The sequence below is a fragment of the Hyperolius riggenbachi genome, chromosome 3, assembly GCF_040937935.1.
Source record: "Hyperolius riggenbachi isolate aHypRig1 chromosome 3, aHypRig1.pri, whole genome shotgun sequence".
NCBI lineage: Eukaryota > Metazoa > Chordata > Amphibia > Anura > Hyperoliidae > Hyperolius > Hyperolius riggenbachi.
The window spans coordinates 144,965,553-144,988,812 of record NC_090648.1 but is presented as its reverse complement, the minus strand read 5'-3'; the positions used below and the strand labels follow the sequence as shown (position 1 = coordinate 144,988,812).

The 23,260-nt window shown below is 43.3% G+C and overlaps 1 protein-coding gene across 2 annotated transcripts in view; it reads left to right on the top strand.

Moving 5' to 3' along the window:
* The window catches only part of ITGA11 (integrin subunit alpha 11), a 213,612-nt gene that overhangs the window by 105,802 nt on the left and 84,550 nt on the right, over positions 1–23,260 (top strand). For both annotated transcript variants that reach the window (XM_068275048.1, XM_068275050.1), the window contains 5 exons: positions 255–382; positions 463–611; positions 5,883–6,027; positions 11,906–12,074; positions 15,477–15,547. In XM_068275048.1, coding sequence (XP_068131149.1) covers positions 255–382; positions 463–611; positions 5,883–6,027; positions 11,906–12,074; positions 15,477–15,547 — 662 coding nt within the window. The remainder of the gene's footprint in view (positions 1–254; positions 383–462; positions 612–5,882; positions 6,028–11,905; positions 12,075–15,476; positions 15,548–23,260) is intronic.

The window sequence follows — 23,260 nt, the reverse complement described above, 5'->3', positions numbered from 1 at the left end:
CAGAGGTACTCAGCATAAAGCATGTGGCTGTCAGGAAGATCAGAGGAGACCTGAAGCAGCACTGAAGCAGTCAAATATTAAACTGCTTTACTGGGCTACTCTGCAGAGGGGGGAGGAGCAGTCTCACTATAGTTGTTAAATTGTAGAAACCATTTGGCCTGAGACTTAGACTATGTTTTAGATTTTGGCCCCTTATGTGATTGAGTTTGACACCCCTGATCTAGAGTATTTATTAATATGATTCTTGTGTTTAGGGTGTCCAACATTCATGGATATTGTTATTGTCTTGGATGGATCAAACAGCATCTACCCATGGACAGAAGTTCAGGGTTTCCTTATCAGTATCCTGCAGAAGTTCTACATAGCTCCAGGCCAGATCCAAGTAAGGCAACAAAAACAAAGAACAGACAGCTGGTGTTACAAAGACCTGCTATACCTAATAATCCTTCCTCTGTGTGGCAGGTGGGAGTCCTGCAGTATGGAGAAGAGGTGGTCCATGAGTTTAACTTGAATTCCTTTCGTTCAGTGAATGACGTGGTGGATGCAGCAAAGCATATAGAGCAGAGAGGAGGAACAGAGACACGAACCGCACTGGGGATTGAGAAAGCTTGGTAGGAAAACATGAACAACATGTGATGAAAAAACAACATGTGCTTCTTTACTTCACTATGCCACGTGTGTGGAGCTGTTGTGCTACAGGAGATGAGCAGATGTGTCCACTTCAAACAACCAATCATCTGGAGACATTTTTGTGAAGAATGACCCAGGCCCATAGATTATGGCGTGTGCTGCCTCCTCTGCACTGTCAGGCATTTGTCTTCCTGTTAGCTGGAACCACAGTTCAACATTCCATTTCCATTAGTCTTGGCTCCCATTTATTAATGCTAGGCAATCTGAGCCTAAGTCCACACCACCAAGCATTAAGCTATATACAAGTGCTCAGTCATTGTCAGCCAGAATGATCCTTAGTAATCATTTTGGGTGATTTTAGAAGTGATCAGTGTGCAAACATGTTGCTTCACTGCAGTTGAGCATCACAGGTTGTTTGGAGAAGTGGAGAGGTGGGGAGCGGGAATGCAAGGGACAGCAAATAGCATATAAGCAGAAGACACTGAACAGTAGTTGCCATTTGTTGGCCATTTAGTGATCTAACTCTGTGGACAGCTAAACAATGCGACCATTTTCACCCAAAATGATCTAGTTTTTAACCCAGGTAGTGGTTGCAATTTGTAGTGGTCATTGTGGTCATAGTGTGTACTATGTACATGCCTTCCTAACATCTTTGAAGCCAATCAGAATTCAGTGGTCACTCAAGGAAAAGCTGGCTATTGGTTAGCTGTGGCTTTGTGCCCACCCCTTTGTCTTCTGTAGCTGCCAACGAAGTCTGCTGATAGGACAGTGCATGTCAACAACTAGTGATAAGTTCATTATTCTACTCTGCAATCACTTTGTTAAGGTGCCCATCCATCAGATGATGTATAGGCGGATCAACCAAGAGAACGATCTCGCTGTGATTGAATCTGATTGGAGAAAGGTTTGTTGCCTGCCCATACACTGCAGGGCAGATTCCCGATCGATTTCAGCATGAAATCTCTTGGGAATTGGCCTTGTGACGGCGCATCCACCGTCTCTGGCCACTGGCATTCCGCCAGCAACCACATGGAGTGCATATCCGGAAGAAGCGTCCAATGGAAGGAAGTTACTTGAGTGGTACAACTCATCCGTGGTGTTGAGTGCTTAACCTTAAAGAGAACCTGTACTGAGTAAAAATATTTAAAATAAACACATGAGGTAACTTCAAATGAACATTACAGAGTTACCTTGCCATCAGTTCCTCTCAGAAGCTCACCATTTTCTTCTGACAATAATCCCTTCCAGTTCTGACAATATTTTGTCAGATCTGAAATATATCAGTTGCTGTCAGTATAATATCAGTTGCTGTCAGTTATAGCTGAGAGGAAAACTGATGTACCAGGTGATGTCCGTGTTTCCCTATGGCTCAAGTGGGCGATGTTACAGTTTAACTGTGTGCTGACCAGAAAGCTGTTATGGGGTAATGGCTATTTTCAAAATGGAGGACGGAAAATTTCCTTGATCACAGTGAACAAATAGGACGCGGGAGAGGAGAAAGACACTGAGGAGTAGACTATATGGAAGGTAAGTATAACTTGTGTATGCTTATTTTCACTTTTATTTTCAGTACAGGTTTTCTTTAAGTGATAAGCCTCGTCACACGTCAACATCAATAGTTGCAGATCAAAGTAAGGTCAGCAGACCATAATCACAATAGAGTTTCTTGATTTATTGCACTATGCAATAAAAAAAGAAACTTCATTGTGACAATGGTGTGCTAACCTTACTTTTATTTGCAACTATTGATGTTGGCGGGTGACGTGGCTTATCACCCAAGGTTAAGCATCCAACACCACGGGTGAGTTGTGCCACTCCAGTAACTTCCTTGCATTGAATCCAAGCCTTGGCTGTGAGCACCCCTTGGATATTTAACGTGGACTTATGCAATAAATCAAGAAACGGCATTGTGACAATGGTGTGGTAATCTTACTTTGATCAGCTATAGAAGAGTCCAGACACAGCGGCAGAGAGGTAATGTATTAATGCAGGGGCATCATGGCGGTACAAATACACTTGGAGGGACAGCAACCGGGGGTTTCTGTTGGGTTTGCTGTGGCCACCAAATCTCCTGCCTTTATGGTGGCCACACATGGCAATCCAGGCACATGTTTATATAGATGATAAGATCAATTGATTTGACTGAAAATATGATGTTTTAATTATGATCTATTTGGGCTTATACCCATCCTGTTTTATGCCTGGTACACAGCATGCAATTTCCCATCAGATAGAGGGGTCGAGTTGATTATTTCTGAGAGCTCTGATCTTATTTCCGATCGTTTTTCTGATCAATTCTATACAAAATTGATCAGAAAAACTATCAAAAATCAGATTGGACCTTTCGGATATAATTGATTTGACCCATCTATCTGACAGGAGATTGCATGGTGTGTACCAGACATTACTGTCAAAAGTTAAACTATTAAAATGGATGAACACTTCCAGGTGCATGTGATTGAATTGCCATGTCTTTGTGGCGTATCATTGGATGGCACGGTATTGCTGAACGTGATCAAAGCTGTCTGAACAAATGGCACATAAGCACTGTTTGACCTAAGCAGCTTAATGTAGTGCAATAACAATGGGGGTGTGAATTAGTAGGCGCAGTTTGAATAGCAGGCGACAATTATTGTCCTGGGGGCTGTTAAGGTTAAATGCCACGGGGGTTTAGAAATGTACGCCTGTTATGCTGGGAATACACGTTTCGTTTTTGCCTTCGTTTAAACCTTCGTTTCGATTGTGCCTTTTGTCCTTTTCGATCCTGAAATAATCGACTGTACGGTTAATATCACCACCCACGGTTTCGGTTTTTTTTTCGATTCTGATGGTTTCGTTTTTCCAATGATCGAAGGCTGCAAAGAAACGAAACGTAATACAGGGACGGACGGCATAAACGAATATATAATCGATCTGAACAGCCATCAAGCCTACCAATGGCTCGATTAGATGGATAAAGAGAGATAATATCAAACATGTTCGATCACTAGTCGTTCGTTTTTGGGGTCTATTAATCGAAACTATAATGAGATTATGACTATTTTCACATGCGTTTTCAACACTCGATCCGTTTACCGAACGAATCGAAGGCTAAAACGAAGGCAAAAACGAAACGTGTATTCCCAGCATTAGACTGACATTGCTGTACCATTCAGCAGAGAGTGATTGGCACACAGTGTAACCCACCCTTTGCCAGTCTGAATGGTGCTGGGAATGGGTTTACAGAAATTAGGTCTTATGATAAATTGTGGTACTTTGCTGGGCATATCTCAGAAAGTGTTTGGCTATCCTTTACTGAACACATTACTAATATAAATTGCATTTTCCCCTGTATATGTCTGGAATAGTGCATTGACATGGAATTCCATTTTTTTTTATTAAAGATAAGAATTGTTATAAACACACATCACTTATCACTTGTGCTGTGCAACCCTTTTAGGAAGTATAAGTTGGTCTATAATTTAGAAAATGTGCCTTTGCCCAGCCCCTGAACAGCACATGGAAAGCATACATACCTCTTCTGACTGCAGATTGCTGAGGGCAGATGACCTGTCCTTTACCAGGATTTTCTTTCCAGTGCTGAATTTAGATTTGTTCTGCCCCTAGGCCACCTTTCAACATTTAGCAGCCATCACTTTATTCCATTGGCAGCCTCTGTTCCATTTGTCAAATCCATGCACAGCAATGCCTTTCTTTCATGCACACCAGCCTTAGGCAGCTGCTCCCCTCTTCTCTGTGCTGCTCCCCATTTTCAGTCTCTTCTTCCATTGTCATCAACCCCTCTTCCACATCCAAATACCCCCTTGGGCAGCAGTCAGCCCTAGGCCTGGGTCTGTGTGGCCTTTCCAGAAATTCCCTTCACTCTCAAGTAAATGGCACAGTACAGTAGAGTTTTAAGAGAAACCATTGACATTGTAAGACCGCCAGGCTTTCCCGCATGTACCAGAGCCAAGGCCGCATTTATACTTTTTGTACCCCTAGGCAAAGTACGTTATGACTCCCATTCCATGTGCAGCCCCTCTTCCATGTGTATCATCCATGTACAGTAGCCACTTTCTTACATGAACAGCTCCCTTGAGCATCAGTTTCCCTTTTCATATGTTGCTCTCCATTTTCAGCCTCCTCTTCCATATGTAGCCACCCCTCTTTCATCCCCAGAAGCCTGGGCTGCAGCCACCCAATACCTTGGCCTTTGTTGCCTTTCCAGAAACCCTATTAGTGGAGTCATGGCCCAGTCTCTCAGGCACCAGAACTCAGCATGAAGAAGAAAGGTCTGGATTGCCAGGCCAGCTATGAGCTTGCAAATACATTTGTAATGTGTATATATATAATATGTTTTTTAAACCTGGTAACAATCTTCAGATTGGAGGACAGGGTGCCAAAAGCTTCTGATTTGGCTACATAAATAATTAGCTGCACAGATAAGAAACATGATACTTTTTTGCATATCTGGATTAATCTAGTGATTGCAATGGCTTTGGCACCCCCATCCTGTAATTTATGTTAGGAATCCTTTCTAAAAGCTGTGTTTCCATATGTAGATAAGAAATCGCTTGGTAAACTCCTTGCAGTGCACCACAGAACTGAGAGGACTGCTTTTCCTTACAAAAGTAGAATACCACTTTGAGTTATTATTTTTATTGATATGAGAGTGGCAAACTGATTTAGGGATGGCCTTCCAGACGAGGGAAGAAGCACCTGAGAAACCCTGGGGGGAATGGAAGATGATAAGGGTAGATGAGGAGGATATTGCTGGCAGAGCATAGGTTGCATGTAGACTGCATCCTGATTCAGGAAAGAATAATTTTGTGAAATGTTTTTACTAGTCAGCTTGTTAATGTTAGGATTGAATGAGAGAGCTGAATCGAATCTGAATTCTAAGCAGCCAGCTTAAAAGGCAACTGAAGCAAGAGGGATATGGAGGCTGCCATATTTATTTCCTTTTAAGCAATACCAGTTGCCTGGCTATCCTGCTAATCCGCTCTAATACTTTTAGCCATAAACCTTGAACGAGCATGTAGCAGATCAGGTGTTTCTGACATTATTGTCAGATCTGAAAGATTACCTTCATGCTTGTTTCTGACATTATTCCGACACTACTGCATCCTAATAGGCCAGCAGGACTGCCAGGCAACTGGTATTGTATAAAAGGAAATAAATATGGCAGCCTCCATATATTTCTCACTTCAGTTATCCTTTTTAGGAAAATGTTCTGTAATTTTTGTTTCTTTCTTTTTCTTTTTATTGAATAGCACTGAGGCATTCCAACGCGGTGGACGAAAGGGAGCCAAGAAAGTGATGATTGTTATTACAGATGGAGAATCTCATGACAGCCCTGACCTACAGAGGGTGATAGAGACAAGTGAAAAAGAGAACATAACACGCTATGCTGTGGCTGTAAGTGCCTCCTCATACCATAATTTGAGCACCTGGGGGGTCTTAGGGTTAGGCACCACCAGGGGAGTCTTAGGGTTAGGCACCAAACGGGAGGGTCTTAGATTTAGGCACCACCTGGGGGTTGGGGTTAGGCACCATCAGGGGAGGGTTCTGTGTGAGAGTAGGGAGCAGTTAGGTCATAATAATCACTTTTCTTAGCTATATTTAGAGCCCTTTTATTGCCCAACAAATTTTGCCTATAAAAGCATCCTTTTAAATAAACTAAAACTAGCTTTTTCGGCTACACCAGGTGCCCTTTGTAGCCGAATTTGGCATATATGGACTACACCAGGCGCCCTTTGTAGCCGAAGTTGGCATATGGGCTACACCAGGCGCCCTTTGTAGTCGAAGTTGGCATATATGGGCCGGGTCCGTTAAAAATGGCGCCAGTTATCGTTGTTAAAAAACGGCGCCCCATAGAGAACCATTATCACTAGTTATTTTTCGTTTTTGACAGCTAAAAAATGGCGCCGGCTTTAAAAACGATATTTATCGTTTATATTTATATTTGTATTGCTCCCAAACGATATTTATCGTTTTAACCCCTGCTTTGCTGCCGTTTGGAAAATATCTGCCCGCCGGCTTTAATGTTTAATAGCAAAGCCCCCTTAAAAGCTAAAAACACCAAATTTGCAGGGAATGTTAAGAAGAAAATTGTGAACAAGAGGAAAAATTTTTTTTTCAAAAAGACCTTATAGTTTTTGAGAAAATCGATTTTTAATATTCTTCTTCTGACCGTGGGAAAATTAAACGCCCGCCGACTTTAGCGGTTAATAGCAAAGCCCCTTTAAATGCCAGAAACACCAAATGTGTAGGGAATGTTAAGAAAAATAGTGGGAACACGAAGAAAAAAAAATTGTTCAAAAAGACCTTATAGTTTTTGAGAAAATCGATTTTAAATCTTCAAAGGAAATTTATCTATTTAAATCGCGTACTGACATTCCCGTGGAAACTTTTTCCGCCAACTTTAGCAGTTAATAGCAAAGTCCCCTTAAATCCTAGCAACACCAAATTTGCAGGATATGTTAAAAAGATACTGGGAAACAATATTTAAAAAAAAAATTGAAAAATTTTATTTATTTTTTTTTAAATTAAATTTTTTGGGTTATGTTCAGAGTGTGGGAAAAGTTTTGAAAAAAATGACGTGGGGTCCCCCCTCCCGAGCCTCTGTAACCCCTTGTCTCCCATGCAGGCTGGGATAGCCAGAATGCGGAGCCCCGGCCGACTGGGGCTTCGCACCCTGAGCTATACCAGCCCGCATGGTCCATGGTATGGGGGGGCTTCGGGGGGGAGGGGCGGCCAAGCCTTCCCCTCCCCCCCGGAGCCCTTGTCCAATCCATGGACAAGGGGCTCTTCCCCACCTCCGGTGCCCCTGGAGGAGGTGGGGGCGACGACTCCCTGGGGGGGGGGGTTCATGGTGGCATCTGGGAGTCCCCTTTAAGAAGGGGAACCCAGATGCCTGCCCCCCTCCCAGGAGAAATGAGTATAGGGGTGCAGGAGTACCCCTTACCCATTTCCATAAAGGGTTAAATGAAATAAAAACACAACCACGAGAAAAGTCCTTTAATGTTCTAAATTAACCAGAAATACTTACCTGTACCTTTAAGAAAAAATTCCCACGTCAATTAGGTCCCACGACAGTATCCTCTATCTTGCGACCTTCAGTTACATGTTGATTGAAGATCTCCGCCGCCCCGACGCCACACACGCCGCCTCCGCCGCACTCACTGCTCTTAGCTATACTAAGATAGTAGCTAAGAGCAAAAAGCATCTTTAAATTTTAGCTCCAATGGTCCCCATTGGTTCCTTAACAGACCAATGGGGATCAGGAGGATCCCCATTGGTCGATAAGGAACCAATGGGGAGCCTTGGAGCCAAAATTTAAAGATGCTTTTTGTTCTCAGCTATACTAAGTATAGCTGAGAGTTGCGTCTATGCATCTATATAGACGCATTAGCGCTAGCTGCCGCTGCCCTCCCTGCCTCCCCCCACCTGTCACCCTCACCTATGCTGGCACCCATGGGTGCATTGGGTGCCAGCATGGGTGAGGGTGACAGGTGGGGGGAGGCAGGGAGGGCAGCGGCAGCTAGCGCTAATGCGTCTGTATAGACGCATAGACGCAACTCTCAGCTATACTTAGTATAGCTGAGAGCAGTGCGGCGGAGGCGGCGTGGGTGGCGTCGGGGCGGCGGAGATCTTCAATCAACATGAATCAGAAGATCGCAAGATAGAGGATACTGTCGTGGGACCTGATTGGCGTGGGATTTTTTCTTAAAGGTACAGGTAAGTATTTGTGGTTAATTTAGAACATTAAAGGACTTTTTTCGTTGTTGCGTTTTTATTTCATTTAACCCTTTGTGGAAATGGGTAAGGGGTGCTTTGTACCCCTATACTCATTTCTCCTGGGAGGGGGGTGGGCATCTGGGGGTCCCCTTCTTAAAGGGGACTCCCAGATGCCACCATGAACCCCCCCCCCAGGGAGTCGTCGCCCCCGCCTCCACCTGGGGCAAGGGAGGCGGGGAAGAGCCCCTTGTCCATGGATTGGACAAGGGGCTCCGGGGGGGAGGGGGAGGCTTGGCCGCCCCTCCCCCCCGGAGCCCCCCCATACCATGGACCATGTGGGCCGGTATAGCTCAGGGTGCGAAGCCCCAGTCGGCCGGGGCTCCGCATTCTGGCTATCCCAGCCTGCATGGGGGACAAGGGGTTACAGAGGCTCGGGAGGGGGGACCCCACGTCATTTTTTTTTTAAAATTTGCTATCAATTTTTTTTTTTAAATCTTCTGAGTGTGGGAAATAAATTAAAAAAAAAAACGACGTGACCAATGGGGATGCTAAGAGAGCTCTGAGCTATATAGCTCCCCATATAGAACCCCATTGGTCTGCTAAGGACCAATGGGGCTCCTTGGAGCCCAAATACAAAGATGCTTAGAGAGCTCTGAGCTATATAGCTCAGAGCTCTGTCGGGTCAGCACAGACGCGGCGGCGGCGGCGGCGAGTGACGTCGGGTGCGGCGTAGTTACAATGTAACAAAGTTGTTACATTGTAATAACTTTGTTACATTGTAACTGATAGAACATTTCCGAGGATATTGCGAGGGATCATTTATTTAAAGGGACAGGTAAGTATTAATGGTTAATTAAGAATATTAAAGGACTTTTTTCGTGGTTATGTTTTTTGTTCAATTAAAATACTTTTTCAAAGTGTCTGTGTGTTTATTTACTTTTAACTCTTAAAGGAAATGGGTAAGGGGTACAAGTACCTCTATACTCATTTCTCCTGGGAGGGGGGGTGGGCATCTGGGGGACCCCTTTTTAAAGGGGACTCCCAGATTCCACCATGAACCTCCCCCCCAGGAAATCGCGGCCTCCACCTCCACCGCCCATCGGAGGGGGAGAAGAGCCCCTTGTCCTTGGATTGGACAAGGGCTCGGAGGGGGAGGGGAAAGCTTGGCTGCCCCTCCCCTTCCGAGACCCCCCAATCCATGGACCATGCGGGCTGGTATAGTCAGGATGCGGAGCCCCACGCGGCCGGTGCTCCGCATTCTGGCTATCCCAGCCTGCATGGGGGACAAGGGGTTAAAGAGGTCTGGGAGGGGGGACCCCACATCGTTTTTTTTTTATATTTCCCACACTCAGAACGAAGTAAGTAAAACTCTTCCCACTTGGGGGAATCTATGAAAATAATACACTATTGTTACCTGTGCAAAAAAAACTGACATTTTCCGCATTTAAAAGACATTTTTGTCCTTGAAACTTAAAAATCGATTTTCTCAAAAACTATAAGGTCTTTTTGAAAAAAAATTTTTTCCTCTTATTCCCACTGATCCCCTTAATATACCCTGGGAATTTGGTGTTCCTAAACTTTAAGCAGGCTTTGCTATTAACCGTTAAAGTCGGCGGGTTTTTAAATGTTTACATTTTTCCTTTGAAACTTTAACATCGATTTTTTTTTTGCAAAAAAATTTTTTCCTCTTGTTCACAATTTTCTTCTTAACATTCCCTGCAAATTTGGTGTTTTTAGCTTTTAAGGGGGCTTTGCTATTAAACATTAAAGCCGGCGGGCAGATATTTTCAAAACGGCAGCAAAGCAGGGGTTAAAACGATAAATACCGTTCAGGCAGGACAAAAAAAAAAAAAAAAAACAGTTTTAAAACGATAAATTTCGTTCTGCACTATTTTAACCTTTGAAACGATAAATATCGTTTTAAACATATATCGGGCAGAAGGTGGCGCCATTTTTTGGCCGGCGCCATTTTTCACTAGACGCTATATGGGCTACACCATGTGCCCTTTGTAGCAGAAGTTGGCATATGGGCTACACCAGGCGCCATTTTTGTAGCCGAATTTGGTATATATGGGCTACACCAGGAGTCCTTTTTTCCAGGAGCCCTTTTCAAATAGACGCGGTACGGATTTACAATAAGGCACTGTAGGCACATGCCTACAGGCACCTGATGATGGAAATGCAATCGCATTTCCATCATCAGGTGCCTGTAGGCCTACCTGAGTTCCTCTACCCCTCCCTACCTATACAGAGTCTTGAGCCGAGAGTAAATAAGGGGTTACTCGCCCGGCTCTGGGCATTCCACTGATGACCTCTCCCTTCAGTCAGGGGCACCTCTAGCTACTTAATACTGAGGGTACCTCCTGGCTACCTAATACTAAGGGGCACCTGTAGCTACCTACACCAGGCAGGGGAAGTAGGGTAGAGGTGACAGCTGAGTCAGCCACCACACTTGTGGTGCGATTTGGCAGCGGTTTGAAGGTCCATGGAGGATGAAGTCTAAGGTGACAGGACTTGTAACTTGTGATGTAAATCCAGGCCTGTGAAGGGGTGTAGAACTAAGGCTTCTCTAGGCTATCCTTTATTATTCAAAACACTGGGCAGCATATCACATGTGTGCCACACATGTTCTAATATTTGTGAACATGCTGGGTGTCTGTACTATGATACATCTTAGCTAGGCATTGCACAATGGCAGCACATCTACAGGCATGTGCTGAATATTTGAATACTCTGCCACATCCTAAAAGGGCTTCTAGGTCTGAGAATAATTGTGGCTGCTCAGAACTTTAAATAAAAAAATGGCATGGTTAGATGTTTTCCCACACCTGTTTTTAATAGTATATTTGCCCCAAGATGTTGCTGACATGTCTCTGGAATTTACTTACAAAAGGACTACCTTTTATTTCACAGCGGTGTGTTGCGGTGCAACTGCCACTTTGTAGTGTAGCGTGCCACTCTGCAGTGCACCATCTACAGTATGTGACAGTGCGCCAGGACCTTTGTAGATAACGGGTTGCCGCACTGTAACACACTTCAGGCAGTGCAATACCGCGTTGCATTAACAATAAGGCCTGGTTCACACATAAATATGTACATTTTTGGTCCAGTCCGGTGCTAGCCTGTGCTGTCAGTTATGCATTAGTTTTGCATCCGTTTTCTATCAGTTTTACCTGACGGGACCAGAAATGTACACCTTTTATGTGTGGACACACCAAAAGAAACAAATAAAAAACTCATAAAAAAACTAATAGGACTGGAAGGGACCGGAAATGTACAGATTTATGTGTGAACTGGACACCTTTTTATGTGTGAATCAAACCTTAAAGTGAAGCATACTTTTCACTGACCTGACGCAATGGTCGCTGTGAACATGGCTTACTTTTGACATCTACATTTGTTCCTGTCTGCTTCTTCCATTCTCCCCTCTCCATTAACCAGACTGTTGTATATTTCTTGTAAGGGAAATGTGATGTATTGCCAGTAATGCAGCCAATAAAAGCTGGTGAACCAAGTACAGCAGAGGTGATATCGTTTTCGTCTTCTTCTTCTTCAGGTCCTTGGATATTACAACCGACGTGGGATTAATCCTGAAGCTTTTCTTAATGAGATCAAATATATTGCCAGTGACCCAGATGACAAGCACTTCTTTAATGTGACAGATGAGGCTGCACTAAAAGACATTGTGGATGCACTCGGTGAAAGGATTTTCAGCTTAGAAGGAGGTATGCTTTATCATTATGTAAAGTATTCACGCGAGAGCACCTGTTATTTCAACTAATAGAGTATTTCCTTTATTATTATTATTATTTTATTTTGCACCAATATGTTAATGGAGTTGTACTATGTGATTTAAATATTATTTAACAAAAACATTTACATAAACAAACCAGTGCAATTGTTATTATTGCACACTTAGCGACAATATTTTCCACAGTCCTTTCTACAGTGTGTTGAAGAATTCAAAACTAGGAATGATTGGTTAGATGCAAAGTTGATGCAGAATTAGGCAAATGCTGTATGCAAATTGATGCAGTTTCAAAATGGACCAATCATATTATACTTCAACGGGATTCGATTGGTCCATTTTCAAGCTGCATAAATTTGCATGCAGATTAAACATAGTCCTTACTCCATGGACTGTTTTTGTGGTGTGTCAGGAAACCTATGCAAGCATGAGGAGAACAAGCAAACTTCATGCAGATAGTGTCCTGAGATCTGAACCTGGGCCAGAGGCAAAACTAGAGGGTAGCAGTAGCTGTGATTGCAGTGGGGACCAGAGTTGTGGGGGGCCTCAACTACTAACTTTCTCTTGCTCAGATACAGGGGACTATACTTCAGATCTGGAGTTTTTGTGGCTACACTTGTTATGTTTGTAAAGATCATGATGGCCACACTTGTTTTGTGGCCCTTGTGAGATGGGTCCGACCATCTGAAGGCCTTAAAGGGCACCAAGGGGAGGCAAAGGAAGGGGTGTGAAAATTAGGGGAGGCAAGGGAAGATGTGTGAACATTGGGAGGGGCAATCAAAGTTTTGCTGGGGGACCCCATGAATTGTAGTTATGCAACTGCCTGGGACCCTAATGTTGCATAGGGACAGTGCTAATCATTTATTCACATAAGGCAGATAATGCTCAGTGGTGCCAGTGAGACAGTTTGTCAATACAGTGATATCAAAGTCAAAAAGGGGAAAGAGCCCAACCTATAACAGCTTCCAGGCTAAGAAGATAGTTGGTGGACATGAGAGGAAGCAGGGGTTAGTAAAGTGTGTATTATACTATTTGTTAGGATTAAACAATAGCACATCAGTAGCTGGTTGAAGTGACCTATCTGATATTTTATTAAATGTTCTAAAGTAACATCATTTTTAAAAAATGGGCACCTGTCAACCAGGTACTGGAACGAAGATCCAGAGGTGGGTATAGAGATGAGAGAGGTGAGACATGCTGAATGTGGGAGTGGGAGGAAATGACTGCAGTGGATTACAACAGAAGATCATTGGAAATGTGCAGGTGGTGTTCAGACGGTATCTGGAAATGAATGATATATGAAGAAGCCATATGTAATGGGAAATAATTAGACTTTAGAGCTCTATCATTTGCATACAGAACCAGCAGGAGAACTAAGCAGAAGAACTAAGACATCGAAGCCGTGTCTGAGGAAGAAAGTAGATGGATAATGAAGCAGGAGAGTTCAGGGTGGACTGGACATATGCCAATTGGTTTCTTTGGTTGGCCACAGAGGAGGACTTAACAATAATCCAGATAGCTTATAATGAGGGCGTGCACTAGCAATAAATGTGCAAATAATATGCAGGCCGTCATTGGTAACGGCGAAACATGTCGATTATTAGGCGTCTCAACTAAGGACTATACCCCAGAGGCTCTACTACACAATATGGATCTCCAATTCTCGCTGGCTTGAGACATCAGCCTGGTAACTATTTAATGCAAGAAGTGAACACTACTTTGCTGATTATGAACTGTCTAACCTGATTGCATGGCTGTATCATTATATGCCTACAACGCTAATGCTTGACTATGGACTGCCTAACTTCATTGCTTGGGTGCACTGCTCTATGCCTATGCTTCAGCACATAACATTGTTGTGGGAGACTCATGCAACTATATATGTTTGGACCACCAGCTCTCATGGATATGTGGGCACCTTTATGGGACTGCGATTGAGTCCAGCTATCTATAACCCTCAGGGCCCTACTTTTTCTCATGGTCTGTGATTGAGTCCAGAACTCAGGATTTCACACACTATTGGATGTGTCCATCATCAGTATTGTCAAGCACTTCCCTCTCCTGGTCTGTGATTGGATCCAGGATTCAGGACTCCGCACACTACTGGATGTGTACATCACCTCTAACACTGGCCACCTTGATGTTTTTCTTCTGCCTTTGGAGCTTGTGCCTATAGCCTATGCACTTCTTGTGTTCTCATCTATCAGCAGCCTTGTTACCTCAATACCAGCGTTTCAGGAACATTGTTTGTTTTGGGGATCAGAGGACTGCAGCCTCTAATTGAGCCATCTGGGGTCTCATGTCCGCTTTTTAGCTATGTAGTGTTGTTTTGTGTTGTATGTTGTTAGTGTGGATTGTCTACTATTATATATACGTGTGTGCGTGCGTGTTTCCAGTAATTTAATATATTCGATTACAAGAGATTTTTGCTTGCACCCAAGAGTCAGTCTACTCTCTTGTATTATTGCCAATAATATGCAGGACTTCAGCGCATGCTACGTGTAGTGACCTTATTACTGTTGGAGCAGAGTGGTCTGATAGGCACCTAGTATAACAAGTTAGAATTGTATACTGAAGAAAAACATGCAGAGATAAATCAGAGGCCACCATCAGGAAACGCAGCTTACTTATAACAAAGAGGAACACAGAATGAATACCGGAAAAAAAACAATACCATAGAGATCATTGCAACACTTAACATTTTACAGTGACATCTTGTGGTTGCTTTACTATACTGCAGTTTAATTAATAATGTCACTACCAACAATTACTTTCTTGGCTACATCACGAATGTTACAGAAACACTCATTTAGCCTTTTCATCACACCTCACCTGCTGTTCCTATATACAAATCTCTACAATGAGTCCCAGTTTGCCTCAGAATCAAATTCTGTGCTTTACCTTTAATTCACATTACAGCTCCTGTCCCATTTCTATTTCTGAACTCCTACAAAAGTACTGCTCTAACCACATTCTCTGCTCCTCCAGTGACTTACTAACACTAAACCTTTTCCCATTCATGGCCCCAAGACCTTGACTGAACGAATCCCACTCTCTGAACTGTTAAGCATGCCCATACCTGTAATACACTGAAATAGGCACTCAAGACTCACTTTTTAAAAATGACCTACCCATCTTCCTTTTTTATCCACTATGTGTCAACAGTACTGTATTCCCTGCCTTCTGTACCCAGTCTTATCATCTCATAGACTTTAAGGTTAATTGGGCAGGGTGACCCCTCTCCTCGTGTGTAATGGCTAGTAACTGTTATAATTTGCACTCCTTTTTTATTAATTGTGCAATGTGACATGTATAATAATAGTAATATCAAAGTGCAGTATATGCCCATGTACTGAAGGCATGATTGCTTTGATTGCAGGAACCAATAAGAATGAGACATCATTTGCGCTTGAGATGTCCCAGGCTGGGTTTTCCGCGCATGTGGTGGAGGTAAGTACAGTATGTACACTTTTGGAGGGACAGTCCCTCTTTGGGAACCTAATCCCCTATCCCTCTTTACTCCTCATTTATCCCTTTTTCAGGACTGACGTACAGACCTATGAAAATATATGTCGTTTTCTCCTGAAAAATGTGTTTAATTTGCCATACTATAAATTGATATATTTCTTATGTTCAAATGTGATATGAAGGATAATGGACTAGAATTGAAAGGACCAGTGTGGTTTGAATTATACAACAACATATTTTTCTTATGAAATTTGTATGGTATGCATGACTAGGATTGTGTTAGGGGTGTGATTAGGGGTGTGGCAGAGGTGTAGCTTAAGGTGTGACTCTTTCTTATCTTAAAAAGTGTATAGCTGATATGTGGCTGTGGTACAAAGCAATTCTATTTATAGCTGATATGTAGGTGTGGCATATAGCAATGTGGTGTACAGGGCCGGCTCTCTTCCATATAGGCAAAGTGGGCAATTGTTCCAGGGCCCCCGCATCCATAAGGGCCCCCAAGTCTCCCCCTTCACCACAATAAATCGTATTGCTGCCGGTCAGATGCCCCCCGCGGGTTCCCCCCCGCTGTGGCTGCCGGGCAGAGGCCTCCCCCTCGCCCCCCCCCCTCCCCACTCGCTTCTCTCCCCCCTCCGCAGTGTAGCAGAGGTGGTGGGGACAGACACACACTCACCTCATCCAAGTTCCAGCTGTGGCATTTAGCAATGCTGTGTATAGCCGATACGTAGCTATGGTATATAGCAATGCTGTATATAGCTGATATCTAGCTATGGCATATAGCAGTGATCTGCAAACTTGGCTCTCCAGCTGGAACTACAAGTCCCACAATGCATTTACCTTTATGAATCATGACTGGCTGTCAGACTCCTGCAGTGCATTCTGGGACTTGTAGTTCCTTAACAGCTGCAAGTTTGCAGATCACTGGCATATAGCAATGCTGTGTATAGCTCCTAGGTTCTCAACATGCGGTACGCGTACCCCAGGGGGTACTTCTGATGGGTCCTGGGGGTACTCAGGCTTGATATACTTAACCAAGAATAACAAATTTAGAGATTTAGAAAATCATAATTCTTATTTAAACAACATCAAATTAGTATTTTAGCTAATTAAAAGCAATAATAAATGCTTGCACATTGTTTAGAACCAATTATCATGTACTACGATTAAATATATATTTGTCAAGGGGTACTTGTGATCATGTTTACTGTGCTAGGGGGTACTCGGTGAGTACAGGGTTTTAAAAGGGGTACACACTTATAAAATGTTGAGAAACACTGCTGATATGTAGCTGTGGCATTTAGCAATGCTGTGTATAGCTGATATGTAGCTGTGGCATTTAGCAATACTGTGTATTGCTGATATGTAGCTGTGGCATATAGCAATGCTGTGTATAGCTGATATGTAGCTGTGGCATATAGCAATGCTGTGTATAGCTGATTTGTAGCTGGGGCATATAGCAATACTGTACGGTGACCAGACGTCCCGCTTTACCCGGGACGCATCCCGCCTTCAGGGGGCGCTGTCCCAGGCTGCATGAGGTCCCGGGAAACGTCCCACTTTTAGCTGCGGGACATCCCGGCCTCGGGACTCTGGCCATCATCCATTGCATGAACTGGCCGCAGCGTCTCATAGACGCTGCGCCAGTTCATTCCCCGCAGCCCCGCTCCAGCAGCCTGCATATTCCTCCGGCAGGCAGAGCAGGGCTACGGGAAGATGGCGTCCGGCGAAGCCCTGTACTGGAGACTATTTGTGTCTCCAGTACAGGGCTTCGGGCGCCTTCTTCCCGTAGCCCTGCTCTGCCTGCCGGAGGAATATGCATTTATTTTGTACTGAAATGTTGCCCACATTGTGTTTATTTTGTGCTGACATGTTGCCCACATTGCGTTTATTTTGTGCTGACATGTTGCCCACATTGCGTTTATTTTGTGCTGACATGTTGCCCACATTGCGTTTATTTTCTGGTGTCTGGGGTAACTGTTGCTGCATTTATTATTTAATGGTCATAGTTGGCTATGTTTGCTGCTTTGAGGTTACGTTATACTATTAAATAGCATCACACAGTTTCTGCACACCCATGATGCGAATCCTCGTTTGACCACATCATGGCGTAAACACTGCTTTCTTATGCCTCGCTGTTACATCATTACGTTAGTTCTGCCCATACAATGTCATGGCCACGCCCATTTTTGGCATATAGCTTTGGCATATAGCATGTAGCTTTGGCATACAGCAATGCTGTGTATAGCTGATATGTAGCTGTGGCATATTTTAAGAGGGACAATCCGTTTTTGTGAACTAGATCTCTCTGTCCCTCTTTCTTCCTCATTTGTCCCTCTTTCAGAGCTCATGTACAGATCTATGTAAATAATTATTTTGCTACTGAAAAATGTATTTAACCTCCCTTGTGGTGCATTTCTGTCTGGCATGCATTTCTCCTTGGAGGTGCATTTCTGTTTTTCAAGAATTGTAGGCCTCCAATTCTTAAGTCATAACTCACCACAATATGCCAGAATAAAAGCCTGGTAGACATTCTGCATATAAATAAAAGACTAGAACACAAATTTGTTGATTTAATTAAATTTATGAATAAACTTTAAAAATTGTGAAACTGTACAAACAAGGCAGGCATAGAGTAGTCAAAATGCAGGCAGAGGTCTGTGCAGGCGGCAGGCAGAAAGTAGTCAAAATCCAGGCAGACATCGGTGCAGGCGGCAGGCAGAGAGTAGACAAAATCCAGGGAGAGGTTGGTGCAGGCAGCAGGCAGAAAGCAGTCAAAATCCAGGCAGACATCGGTGCAGGCGGCGGCAGGCATAGAGTAGTCAAAATGCAGGCAGAGGTCTGTGCAGGCGGCAGGCAGAAAGTAGTCAAAATCCAGGCAGACATCGGTGCAGGCGGCAGGCAGAGAGTAGACAAAATCCAGGCAGAGGTTGGTGCAGGCGGCAGGCAGAGAGTAGTCAAAATCCAGGCAGAAGTCAGTGCAGGTGGCAGTATATACGTACACATATATATATATATATATCCCCGGAACAAGAGCGGGGATGTGGGGATCCCGGCAGCCAGAAAAGGCTGCAGACAGCCAGGGACAGAGGCTGGAGTCCCACTGCTCATCACCGATCGCGCGTGGGACTCCTAAACTGCCAGGAAACAAGGTAATTCACTACCCTGACCTGAGCTTGGGCTTACCGCTCGCAGCTCATTTTTGCTTCCCTCGAGGTCAGGGTTACAGCCAAGGAGGTTAATAGACTGATTTTTATCTCTATAATTTAAATTGATACAGTTGTTATTTTCAAAAGTTAAAATGAAGGAAAACTAATGATGATAGAGAGGACCTGTGTGTCTTTAGCTTCTGAATTCTTGCTGATATCAGTGGCTAGAGGTGTGGCGGGGGCGTGATTAGGGGCGTGACAGGGGGTGTCTTAAAGTGTCCCTCTTTCTTATCTAAAAAAGTTGCGGTGTCAGCAGAGCATCATATATTACCTGCCTCTGGCAGTGGGACAGGTCTTCACTGGCGGCCAATCATCATGCAGTTCCCGATGCATGTCACATGGCGTGCAGAGACAGGAGCTGCAAGGCTGCATGGTGCTGAGCTGCACTGAAGAGGAGTGAGGAGGACCTGTCCCGCCACCGGAAGCAGGTCATTTATGACGCTCTGCTGTCGCTGCTCTGCATTTGACTCTGTATTTCCTCCCAGGCCCTTGAGGGGAAGAAAAGGGGACCTGGAAAATGGAAGTTCGGGACCTGGATGGAAAATCTTTGCTAGGGGCCCCGACACATTGTAGTTATGCCCCTGCTGTTGCTATTTGCTTTTTGAGGAAACCAATCCAACATGTGGTAAAACATAGATGATTGATTCGCTGCATCATCCTAGCCAACAGTGGTAAACCCAGACAATAACACAAGCAAGAATCCCTGCTGTAAACCAACTCAACACCTAATTCCATGTAAAAGAAAACACAGGAAACAATCATTTATATGGTAAAGCAGTAGCTATAGCAATTTAAAAGCAAACAGTGAGAATATACTATTAATACATCACTGTAAAATAAAAAAAATGTGTGTACTGTATATATATACACACACACACACACACACACAATGTTATGCTATGTCGCAAAAAAAAACTTGATGTGGAGAAATCATCCAGTAAATTGCATCGTGGGTATTGCCGTGTGTGTGTGTGTGTGTGTGTGTGTGTGTGTGTGTGTGTGTGTGTGTGTGTGTGTGTGTGTGTGTGTGTGTGTGCAAACACTGCTATTGTAAGAATTTATCAAAGTCTGTAAAAACAGCCATTCCAGATAGCACAATTTCTGGCAGTACTTTAGTTTTCATTTTCAATAGTTTCACTCCAGTTTTGGCTCACAACTTTTGCCCCTGTTCAAAAATATCTAAAAAAAAAAAAAATTCTTCGTAATAGGCTAAAGTTGGCTGTATATACCATATCAAATGATCTATAATCAGAAGTATCAGCTGTTGTAAAATAATTGTCTTGTCTGTGGAGTGGACTCACATTTGATTAATTACAACGTAATTACGTACCTTGGCTTGTTTTTATCAAAGTAATTATTGAATTGTCTTGAATATCTCAATATGTATGTCAGGGTCAGGCATATCAGTCATGTAGCTCTCACACTAAAACATACATTAGCTCTAACCTCATCCTTGCTATCTGCCATCTGCTTTACAAGTCTACATATGTAAATTGCTGTTGTATTACAATACATACGAAACACCTTATTTGCCAAGAAATGTTTCACAGCAAACAGCAGGATAGAGCTTCCATCAGGTAACTTTGTCTAGACAAATACTTGTAAGTCTGTCTCGCAGAAGCATTGTGGGTGAGCAAAATCATCAGTAACATGTAAACAGTGCAGGCCGAGCATAGGCAAACCCGAGGGGGGGTATTACAGCTGCCCAGAATCCCCCCTCAGACCAGGGCCGGTGCAGTATCTGGGGACAGGCACAAGTTGAGACACCAGAATATCTGCAGGTATCCTTCAGCTCACAGCACTGCCCCCGTTCACTTTGGATGTAGCAGCAGTGTGCATACAGAGCATGGAGCTGCTCTGGGGAACTTAACAGAGTCAGGTATAAGTACAGCCCTGTGCTCTGCTGTGTGAATGCATCACTTTCCCCTTCATTACCAATGTCAGCTGTTCTCATTATTATCTGTATCCAAACTGCTCCTGATTGATCCCTTTGTCGGTCGGTCGGACGGGAAATTGCATTATGTGTATCCTGCATGATGTCCTACCATATTATTATACTGTATTGTGCATGGCTGAGGGAGACCTTTCAGGAATTCCCCCCTTGAAAATCCTGGGTTTGCCCTTGCCGGGGGAAGAAGCACAGGTGCATGCATGATGTAAGTCAACAGGTGGAAAATGCTTGTCTATATATGGTATTGACATATATGACATTTTTGAGTCGCCCATCAGAATAGAGCTTGATCCTGCTGGGAACGAGCGCTGTACATACACTTAGCTCTGGTATACAGAGTGACATGTACTTTTGCTATGGGATAGAATGAGGGACAACAGCGCAGCATGCAATGGAGTGGCTTCCAGCAGGAGGGGTAAGAAGGGGAGTAATATGCTTGATCATTGCTGTTGTTAATGATCCAGCATGCCGGACTTTTAAGCACACACACTAGATTCTCAACTGACATGGCGCCGAACGGCTGCCTTGCCAAAGTTCCATCTAGCATGTGTACAGAGCTTTAGCTCTAGTAGAGATACCAATATCATTTCCCAGTATATAGCAAAGTCATAGAAGTAAACAGTCTCATTAAGGCAGCTTCGCCACATAGTGCAGTTTTTGTCACAGTTTCGGGAATGCGATCCCTGGGGACTTCAGGAGTACATCGACTGCACTGTCTGATGTACCCATCCATGTGTTGGGATTCAGTGACAAACTGTAAAATAAATCAGCATGCTTGCTGATGAAAATACGCAAACGCGTTGAGATTTCCATTCATTGTACTGAATGAAATTGTACTTGCATCACTGAAAATCGCATCGATGCACTCAAATGAAGAGGCCTGAAAACTTTAAAGAGACACTAAAGCGAAAAAAAAGTATGATATAATGAATTGGCTGTGTAGTACGGATAATTACTAGAATATTAGAAGCAAAGAAATATCCTCATATTTTTATTTTCAGTTATATAGTGTTTTTTTTATAACATTGCATCATTCTCTAATATTTGCAGTTTCCCCACTGCTCAGCATTCTAAATGATTTTTTACAGAGCAGACTGTGAACTTTTGACCTGTCCTGAACTGTTCTCTGCAGAAGAAAAAGCCTGACAGCTGAGATAATAAACTTCAGATAACAGAGCTCTCTGAAACTTTTGAACGTCTGGTGGAACTGAATGGCTTGTATTGCATTGATAACAACTAGCGTGTCTTAACTCTTCCTGTACTGGAAACCATATTAGACTTATGTATCTGCTCCCAATGTTTTATTTCTTAGCTGTACTACACATACAAACCATTATATCATATATTTTTTTTCGCTTCAATGTCTCTTTAAGTCCTCATTAATTGTTTTTTTTACAAAGAGATAATATAGCTGTGTCTTTTTTAACTAATTTGATTTTGAAGTTTGCCTAAAACAGTACAGAGAGAGCCATCTTAACCCAACAATAACCTTACTGTGTCCCTAATGCTTTAAGCATTAGGGACACAGTAAGGTTATTCCCTGAGCCGCAAAACACACCCTCTCCAAGATAAAGTACAGCTCTACAGGCCAAGATATAATTTCACATTTCCTGAATATTTTCATTTTTGAAATAACTACCTGGTATCCTTTGGATGACACTCCGTATTTCGCTCATGGTTGGAGGACGGCTACCTAAGTTAGATTTAGTTTAGGTTCAGTTACTTCATTGGCATATCGGTCATTAATGTAATGTTTAGTCTGAGAGCCACAAATCCCTCCAGCCGCAGTGATCGTTACTCCAGAGACGTTCTGCCTCTCTCTGCTCCTGGTAATGGGAAAGGATTAAATGTTCCCCTTCTTGGAAAGGAAGTTCTACCTTAACGTTCCTTCATGTGGCTTGGGAAAAACTGTAGTTATATGTTTGATTTCCAGAATACAACAGAATGGTAAGGCTTGGGGCAGTTTCCATTCTCAGGAATTCTAAAGTGAATTGCTCTAGGTTGACCACTCCCTTATTTGTATAGTTATGTTGGTTTCTCAAGGTATTTTGGTTGATTGCTGTAGAACCCATAGTATTTAATTCACAATATTAATCTTCCAAGTGCAATCTTCCAGTCGGTCAGACCATTGGCAAGGCTTACAGCCTTATTCCGGCCTGGAGCAGAAAGCCAAGTCTTTCCCCTTTGATTATGGCAAGTTTCGAGAAAGACGTTCTCCCAGGTCTCCGACGTTCTCAGTGCTGTGTTGCACGTATCTTCTGCATACGTGAGCTATGCAGGGGGCTGCTTGCAACGCTAAGTATGGGAAGTCAAAAGGAACAAAATTCTGCAGACTGTGACAATTATTTGATATACACAAGCCGATATGCACTTACTGGAAAATACTTAATTTATTGCATATAAAAACAATTATTCCCGACAAAGGTTTTCGGCAGTGTGCCTTTGTCAGGAGTTGCCCTCTACAGCAGTATTTTTTTACTATGCAATAAATCAAGACTTTTCCAGAAAAAAATATGTTTTCCGTTGTCCATTTTTTGT